Source organism: Dictyostelium discoideum (genome assembly GCF_000004695.1).
Source record: "Dictyostelium discoideum AX4 chromosome Un chrUn_00012, whole genome shotgun sequence".
NCBI classification, from domain to species: Eukaryota; Evosea; class Eumycetozoa; order Dictyosteliales; family Dictyosteliaceae; genus Dictyostelium; species Dictyostelium discoideum.
Window position 1 is genome coordinate 301 of NW_003102051.1, and position 9,212 is coordinate 9,512.

The 9,212-nt window shown below is 26.5% G+C and overlaps 5 protein-coding genes and 1 non-coding gene across 6 annotated transcripts; 5 read left to right on the top strand and 1 right to left on the bottom strand.

Annotated features, from left to right (window-relative positions):
* Nucleotides 1-256: 256 nt before the first annotated feature.
* DDB_G0294236 (hypothetical protein) lies at nt 257-4,418 on the top strand (the record flags this gene model as incomplete). Its single annotated transcript, XM_628773.1, has 1 exon — nt 257-4,418. A coding segment is annotated over one exon (4,162 nt), but the record flags the coding sequence as incomplete, so codon positions are not given.
* Nucleotides 4,419-5,152: 734 nt separating this feature from the next.
* DDB_G0294238 (hypothetical protein) lies at nt 5,153-6,207 on the top strand (the record flags this gene model as incomplete). The annotated part of the gene is made up of 2 exons (XM_628774.1): nt 5,153-5,656; nt 6,022-6,207. The coding sequence occupies 2 exons, from the start codon at nt 5,153-5,155 to the stop codon at nt 6,205-6,207; spliced, it is 690 nt and encodes a 229-aa protein (XP_628776.1).
* Nucleotides 6,208-6,366: 159 nt separating this feature from the next.
* DDB_G0294240 (hypothetical protein) lies at nt 6,367-6,618 on the bottom strand (the record flags this gene model as incomplete). The annotated part of the gene is made up of 1 exon (XM_628775.1): nt 6,367-6,618. One exon carries the CDS (start codon nt 6,616-6,618, stop codon nt 6,367-6,369), a length of 252 nt encoding a protein of 83 aa, XP_628777.1.
* Nucleotides 6,619-7,949: 1,331 nt separating this feature from the next.
* Nucleotides 7,950-8,023, top strand: tRNA-Phe-GAA-2. The gene has a single exon. It is a non-coding gene; the product is annotated as a tRNA-Phe (tRNA).
* An 11-nt stretch (nt 8,024-8,034) lies between these two features.
* On the top strand, nt 8,035-8,771 carry DDB_G0294242 (hypothetical protein; the record flags this gene model as incomplete). The annotated part of the gene is made up of 2 exons (XM_628776.1): nt 8,035-8,037; nt 8,112-8,771. The coding sequence occupies 2 exons, from the start codon at nt 8,035-8,037 to the stop codon at nt 8,769-8,771; spliced, it is 663 nt and encodes a 220-aa protein (XP_628778.1).
* A 97-nt stretch (nt 8,772-8,868) lies between these two features.
* On the top strand, nt 8,869-9,069 carry DDB_G0294244 (hypothetical protein; the record flags this gene model as incomplete). The annotated part of the gene is made up of 1 exon (XM_628777.1): nt 8,869-9,069. The coding sequence occupies one exon, from the start codon at nt 8,869-8,871 to the stop codon at nt 9,067-9,069; it is 201 nt and encodes a 66-aa protein (XP_628779.1).
* Between the last annotated feature and the right edge of the window lie 143 nt (nt 9,070-9,212).

The window sequence follows — 9,212 nt, forward strand, 5'->3', positions numbered from 1 at the left end:
TCAATCAATTAAAATTTTACATTAGATTAAATTTAATTTAATAAAATCTTAAAAAAAAAAAAAAAAAAAAAAAAAAAAAAAAAGAAAAAATTTAAAAAAAAAAAAAAAAAAAAAAAAAAAAAAAAAAAATGTTTTTTATGAAAACCGTATTTTTTTCGGGTAATGGAAAGGGTTAATCATTCTTTAATTTCAACCACTAACTCTTATTAATTCATGGCGAGGAAATATCGAAAGCTGATATTATTAGAAAACTAAGAAACAATGCATTGGAATATGCCGCAACATTGGATACAGACTTAACAGCAATGGAGATAATTGAAGATCTTAAAGATGCTTTTGATATTGGTGATAGTGATGATTTATCAGATTTAACAAAGTTAGGAGAATATAAATACAATACATTAGATATATTAATTGGTAAATTTCTTTCAAAATGTTCAGCAGTTGATATTTCAGAAAAGTTTAAAATACAATTGTTTTATTCAGCTGTTGGTATTGAATTGGGTATTGAAATTACAAAATGTGCACCAAAATCATTAAAAAGAGCAATAGACATTGCAAAGTCTTGTGAAGATGGTTCAATTCGTATGAGAGGTAGATCAATGTATACTGGTCAATTGGTTGCAAAAACATTACAAGAATTTGGAACTCAAAAGTATCTTGGTTCTGGATCTGGTTATACAACATCACCACAGTACGTTACATCTCAAACTGAACAATCTACTGAAACTGAAGTATTAGCAACTCCAATTTATAAAAATCAAACATATTCACCACCACCATCACCTTATAAAGCACCACAAAATCAAGTAAATTCAATCACAAAATTTTGTAAATATTGCAAAAAGAAAGGTCATGTAATTCAAGAGTGTTGGTCTAAAGATAAAAAGAATAATTATAATGAGAATAAACAATCATATAATAATCATAGCACTAATGCAATTACAATGGTTAATGATAAAACGATTAATTCTATTGGAACTGATAGTATGAATGCAGCATTATTAATAAATGATAAGAATGTTAGAGGTTTAGTTGATACTGGTTCTTCTCTTACCATCATTTGGGAAAGTATTGCTAAAAAATTAAATTTAAAAGTTGAAGGTAAATCATTTTCAGTTAATTCAGCATCAAATAATGAAATTAAGATAGTTGGTAGTTGTGATACCATAATTAAATTAGGTAAAGCATCCGCAAAAGTTAATGTTAATATTGTTAAAGATAATGATACTTCAATCGATTGCATTTTTGGTGTAGATACACTTATTGGATTGAAATTAATAATTGATTGCAAGGAAATGATCATTAAGAATCTTGAATTTAATGTTGGTACAAGATTAATCACCAGAGAAACCAAACCAATTGTTTGCAAAATTGATCTAAATATATTAGAAAAAGTATCAAAACCAATGGCTGAGTTATTAATCAAAAATGAAGAGATTTTTGAAACCAAATTGTCAAAACCAGGATCATTAATAGATGTTGAACATTCAATTAAATTAACTGATGAAAATGTTTCTGTTTATACTCCACCATACAAAACTAGTCCAGCTGATAAAGAATTCATTGAAGAATACATTAAAGATGCATTAGATAAAGGTATAATCGAGAAATCAGATTCATCACAATACGGTTCTCCAATAGTCTTATCCAGAAAGAATGATAAAATTAGATTTTGTGTTAATTATAAAAAACTAAATGACCTCACAATTAAAGATAGATATCCACTTCCATTAATTTCTGATTGTTGGTATTATCTCAAAGATGCAAAAGTTTTCTCAAAAATTGATCTTACTTCTGGTTATTATCAAATCAAAATGAAAGAAGAGGACAAGGATAAAACAACCTTTGTCTCTCATATGGGTCAATTTAGATATGTTGTAATGCCATTTGGATTATGTAATGCACCAGCAACTTTTCAAAGATACATGAATGAATTATTAAAGGATGAATTAAGAAAAAGTAATATTGGGTTTATTGACGATTGTATAATTTATAGCAAGAATAATGAATATCATATTGAACATGTCAAACTATTATTCGAAAAATTCAAAGAAAAAGGTGCAAAGTTACAAATAACTAAATGTGAGTTTGAAAAAGAAGAGATCAAGTTTTTGGGATATATCGTTTCAAAGAATGGTATTACTTATGATAGTTCAAAGTTTAATGAATTATTAAAAACACCACCTCCATCAAATCAAAAAGAATTAATGAAATTACTCGGTACTGTCAATTACTTTAGAACATTCATTAAAAATTTCACTCATTTAACTTCATCATTTTATCCACTATTAAAGAAGGGTGTTAATTTCAAATGGACTGATGAATTGGAAAATGATCGTGTAAAATTATTTACTACATTAGCACAAACTAATCTTTTAAGTTTTCCACAAGATACAGATGATAATGTTATTGAAACTGATGCTTCAATTATTGGTATTGGTGGTGTAATGATTCAAAATGGTAAACCAGTTTCTTATTATTCAAGAACATTAAACAACGCTGAAAAGAATTATTCTGTTACTGAAAGAGAATGTTTGGCAATCATTGAATCAATTAAATATTTTAAATCCTATATCAATGGTAGAAAAGTAAAAATCATCACTGATCATCAACCTTTGAAATATCTCTTAACTGGTAAATTTACTGATCGTATTACAAGATGGACTGTATTACTTCAAGAGTATAATTACGAAATTATATATAGACCTGGTAAAGAAAACTTTTTAGCTGATGCATTATCAAGATGTCCAGATAGAGATCAACAGCCAATTGATTGTGATATTCCAGAAAAGATATTTACAATTACTCACTATCCAGTAGCTTCACCATCAACTACAATTTTACCAAGAGTCTTACCATCAAGATCAAATCAAACATCTAATGTTTCACCAGCTACAACAATTCAACCACCAAATTCATCAAGTTCAAATCAATCATCAAATATCCCACCAACAACAAACCAATCATCAAATATTACAAATCAACCAATAAATACTTCATCAATGAATTTAAATCAATCATTATCAAATCAAGCAACAACCGCTAGATTATTGAATAGTGTACCTATCTCAATCAACAATGATAATATTAATACAACAACTCCACAATTTACACAAGAGTCAATAAGAAAAGAGTTGGAAAAAGAAAATTATTATAGAGCAATGTATAAATATCTTGAAGAAACAAGACTTCCAGACAATGCACAAGCAGCAAGAAGAATTTTGTTCGAGTCTGAATTTTATTCAATGATTAATGGATTTCTTTGTCACGGTTTAAAACATACTTTATCAAGTAAGAAATCTCATTTTAAACATCTTCAAATTGTAGTTCCAAAAACTATGACTAAATGGATAATGGAAATATTTCATGATTCGCCACTTACTGGAGGACATTTTGGATTATTAAAAACTGTCGCAAAAATCAAAGAAAGATTCTATTGGATTGGTATGATTAAGGATATAAAAGAATTTATCGATAAATGTACAACTTGTTTACAAATTAAAAGAAAGTATGGTCCAAAAGAAGGTTTACTCATTCCAATTGAGATTGAACCTGAACCATTTAATACAATTGGTATTGATTTTATTGGTCCAATTACAAAAGATAATGCTCAAGTTTATTTGTTGGTTGTTATGGATTATTTTACTAAATGGCCAGAAGTTTTCTTTACCCTTGATATGGAAGGGGAGACTGTAGCTCAATTATTGTTGTATGAAATCTATACTAGATATGGGGTTCCAAAGAAGTTGGTTTCTGATCGTGGTAAGAATTTTTTAAGTAATGTAGTCTCTGGTGTTAATAAATTATTCGGTGTTCACAAATTAACAACTACTGCTTATCACCCACAATGTGATGGTCAAACTGAAAATTTCAATAATACATTAATTAAGATGCTCAAAGCTTTTATTGGTAATGAATTGTATGGCAATTGGGGTGAATTATTAAGATGTGTTTTATACTCATACAGAATTACACCACATGTTTCAACTGGTTTTTCACCCTTTTTCTTACTTTTTAATCGTCAACCAACTTTACCATTAGATACAACTTTAAATGTAAATTTTTATTCAAATTCACTAAGATTAGATTTCGCTGATAATTATGCACAATCCGTAAATAATAATCTTAAACGTGCCTTTTGGTTTACAAAGAATAATCTCGATAAAGCTCAAGAATTACAAAAAACAAATTATGATAAAGGTCGTCGTCCAACAAATATTCAAACAGGTGATTTTGTTTATTTACATACACCATATTCACAAACTTCTATTGGTCCAAAGAAATTCTATAAACCTTGGAGAGGTCCTTTTAAAGTTCAAGAAAAAGTTAGCGATGTTACATTCAAATTAGATATGGGTAATCTTAGAGATCATAAAGTAGTCAATATTGAAAGATTGAAAAAAATTTTCAACTAAAAGGGGGGGATATGTAATAAAGTTACTCTATAAAATTAATAGATATTAAATATGCATATTACATTACTAATTATAGTTGACACACATTTAAATAATATAATAATAATAATAATAATAATACTGTCAACTCATTATGAATAATATAAATACTAAAGAATAATTTTATAAACAATATTGAATATTATAAATATAAATTAATATTAAATAAAGATAACAAAGTATTATTCAATTATATAATTATTAATTATATATATTTATAAAGCTAACAAGCTTTATTACATTTTGAAATATTTTTGAAATATTTTTGCACCATTACGTTTTATTTCCATTCCAAAAAAAAAAAACGTTTTATTTTTCATTGGGAAGAAACTAATAATTGTGTTATCCAATTCAAAAAAGTATTTTTCATTTAAATTATTTTTTTTATATAATTCTACAGTATTTCATGAATGTTCATTTTTATTCTTTATTATTTTTTTTTTTTTAATTTTTAATTTTTTTTTTTTTTTTTTTTGAAAATTAAAATCAAAACCAAGATATTTTTTTTTTTTTCTTCCCTTATTTTTTTTTTTTTATTTTTATAACTATTCTTTAATAGAATTCTTTTTTTAAAAAAAAAGAACACCATGGAAGCTTTTTTGTTTTTTTTTTAAAAATGGATATAAATTATTATTTTTTTTTTTTAAAAAAATAAAACAAGATAATATCCAAAAATAAATAAAACAGAAAAAAAAATGCCTCCAAAGATTAAAATAATTACAGGTCCAATCGGTTCTGGAAAAACAACAATTTTAAATAGAATCAAAGAGTCATATGAAAGAAAAGAAATCTTTATTGGTCAAAAGGTTGGATTTTTTGGTGAACCTACTGATTCCACTGTAGCTAATGCTCTCCTAAAGGATATGTACTCAAAGTTTCCATTTGCTAATGATCAGTTTGAAACTTTACAAAAATACCTAATGGCTGTGGAAGCTAATGATTTATGTAATGCTTTGTCATCGTCAGAGTATGATATTGTTTACTTTGATACATCGGTTTTGTATGGAGTTGTATTTTTACAAACTGCTAATGATTTGAAAATCATAAACAATCAAACCTATTCAAATTGTCTAACGTTTTACTATCAAATGATTTCAAATATTAATTTCGAAAATGCTGAAGTAACCAATTTAAAAGTCATACCACACATAGGTGTATGGAGCAAATTAACCAAAGAGGTAGAGCCTTTGAAGTCGGTAGTTTATCTATAGACTATGTTTCCAAATTAACCGATAAAATTCGATCTCATTGTGTTAGCCAAGTTTATCAAGACTTGAAAAACCAATAAAATGCTGTATCCATAGAGAATACAAAAGCAATGATGACCTGTTCAATGACATTTTCTTTAATGAAAATCCAAACTCAATTCCCACACCATCAAATACTCTAACTCAATCTCTTCAAAGTTCACACTCAAATCTTAGTTTTTATTACCCATCGAATCAAGAGCAATATTTTAATATTCAAGATTATTTGAATTAATAAAACTAAATTCTAAATAATACTATAAAAAAAAAAAAAAAAAATAAAAATATATTTAAATTAAATAAAAAAAGAAAAAAAAATGTCTACATTTGCCGATCTTCGTTCTGTTTCAGGTGGCTTACTAGGTGGTATGGGTAGTATTGGTGTTGCCGCTCTTGGTGCCTACTTTATTTATACAAGTGAAATTGGAAGCGTTGATTTCAATATGGGTGTTGGTTTTGCTGCCTTTGGTTGTCTCTTAGTCTCAGATCATTATTCAAAATAAAAATGATTAAAGAAAAATGATTAAAAGAAAAAAAAATAAAATAAAAATTTTTAAGATAACTAGATTTCAATGATTTTTTTTTCAATTATTATTTATCAAAATTATTTATTTATTTAAAATAAAAACAAAAATAGTTGATGGTTTTATTTGTTTTTTTCTTCATTTTCTTTTGGCACATAATCTAACAACTTTTCCATCTATATACTGAAGATTTGTTAATAATTCAGTTCTTTCTTTAAAACGATTTTTTTTTACGATTTTTTCTTTACAGTCAGCTGTACATACACAAGGTTCAAACTTGGGGAATTCATCTGGATCTGTTAATAGCCACATGTATTTACTCTTTTTTTCCTCAGCTTCTTCAATGGATAAATTTGAATGTGGGCACTTATTAGTAGTTCTTTCTTCCATTATTTAAGTTGTAACTATAAATATGTTTGTGCGATAATGTTTTATTTTTAATGTTAGTAAAATAAGTATTAAAAAAAAATTAAATTATTATTTAAAAAAAATAGAAAAAAACTGTGGGTGTGGTGTTTTAATGATTCCAAAAAAAAAAAAAATCAATAATAAAATAAAAAATTTTATAAATAAAATCTTTAATCTTTTTTAAATTAACTCTTATATAATTATTTTGTAAATGGTTATTTCAAAATTAGACCTAATGATCATGAGACCCTACGCTCTACCAATTGTGCCAACCCGACATGTTGATATTTTTTGACAAAAAATGCTCAATCTGGTGTTATCCAATTCAAAAAAAAAAAGTTTCTTAATGATTTACCTTAGGATTATGAGACCTGCACTATACCAACTTAACCAAACTGATATGTTGATATTTTTCCTTAGAAAAATGACTAACCAGATATTTTTTAATGTTGAAAAACTCAACCATCTGGAATTCAAAAAAAATTATAACCTTTACATCAACACCCCAAAAATTGAGGCTAATTCAATACCAACTACATAAGGTTAAGTTTAAAACAAAATAATAAAAATTAATAATAATAATATTAACAATAATAATAAGAAATAAAAAAAATTTATTAAAAAACAATATCAAAACTCTGAGGCTTTGGGTTATATTATGGAATTTCTTTTGGCAAAAAGAAAAAAAAAAAAAAAAATAAAATTCTAAGAAAAACTTACATAATTTAGAATAAGTAATTAAGAGATAATAGATAACACTATATGTATGTTTTAGTGTAAAATTTCTTTTATAACCTTTAATTAAAATTTTTATTTTTCTCACCATTTTTCGTTTTTTCAAAAAAACTTAAAATGCATAATTTGGATAGTCTTTATTTGAAAGTAAAAAACCAGGAATGATAAGAAAAATAAAAATTTAAAATAAAGATTATAAAAAATAATTAACACACCAAAACATACCATATGTTATTTATTATCTCTTAATTATTTACTTAATCTAATAGATATTCTAACAAAACATTTAAAAATAATTAGTTATGAAATACAAATATATGAATTAAATATATGTTTAGAAATAAAACAAATAATTAAAACAAATAAAAGATTTATTATTGTTATGGAAATTGTAAAATAAAAACTGATGTTAGTCTCATTACAATTATGGGCGATGGTTTTTGCTAATAAAATTTAATAAGGCTTTAAAACTTTTTTTTTTTTTTTACATCTCTTTAAAAATTCCAATTTTCTTGCAACTTTCTTCCAAATTTTAAGAAAGGTGATCATTTCCAGTATTTAAAATAAATTTCCATCAAGCCTTAGTAGCTCAGTTGGTACGAGCGTGAGACTGAAGATCTTAAGGTCGCTGGTTCGATCCCGGCCTGAGGCAAATATTTTTTGATGGTTTTCCAATGGCTGATGATCACTCCGCCGAAAAGACACAGTCTGATCACAGGTAAAAAAAAAAAAAAAAAAAGTTAAATCATACAGATAACAACACAACCAATACAAATAATACCTCCACAACCTCAACAACAAAAAACGAAAGTGCAAAAATCGACACACCTAAAAAACAAACCCTAACAAACCAACTCTCACTAAACAAAGGACTTGATAATCAATTAGATATCATTGCACCTCCATCAATCACAAGACCACTCTCCTTCTTAGAAAAAAACAATAACACCATCAACATTAAGTGTTACTTTAATCAACCACACATCCATGAAGAATTAACCTCTAAAGATGACACAAGAATCCAACAAATTCACAAAAATATTCACAAACTCTTCGAAGATATACTGTCGCCATCAGCATTTAAAATAATTGGTGCAACAGCCTTGGTAAATTGCAACGTTGATAAATTAACTTCAATAATCAACCTTCAAAACCAACTTGCACTAAATATAGACAAACTCAACTATAGATTCGATATATCATCAAATGATTATGCAACCATTAAAACATTCATTAAAACGTACTCACCCAAACATGCAAACGATGCAATTATAAACAACCTCACTAAATTCACCAGTTGTACATCAATTGAATCATTTACTGTCACATACTCATATGCTGTTGCGTTTAAAAGCTACATTATAACATATCATCTAATTGATCACACACAACATTGTTGATCAAAAGATCGAACAACCATCTGGTATCACAAGATATATCAAAGCTGCAACACGTAGTGTCACTAAACACAAAATTCAACATGCAAAAAATGCAGATATGGCAACAACTATAAAAAATGCTCTCACAAACCCAAATATTAACAAAAACTATCAACCACCAAAAAACAACATTAACACCCCACCAATCAACGAAATTGCAAATTCCAATCGCAATAATAACCCACTTCAAAATAGTGGTTCAAAAGCTACACTAAATGAATCACTTAATAATAACGGGAAAAACTCATTATCAATGTGAGATTTCATTATTGTTTTGGGATTGATTGTTATTATTAAGTGATTCATTTAGTGTAGCTTTTGAACAACTATTTGGAAGTGGGCTATTATTGTGATTGGAATTTGCAATTTCGTTGATTGGTGGGGTGTTAATGCTGCTTTTTG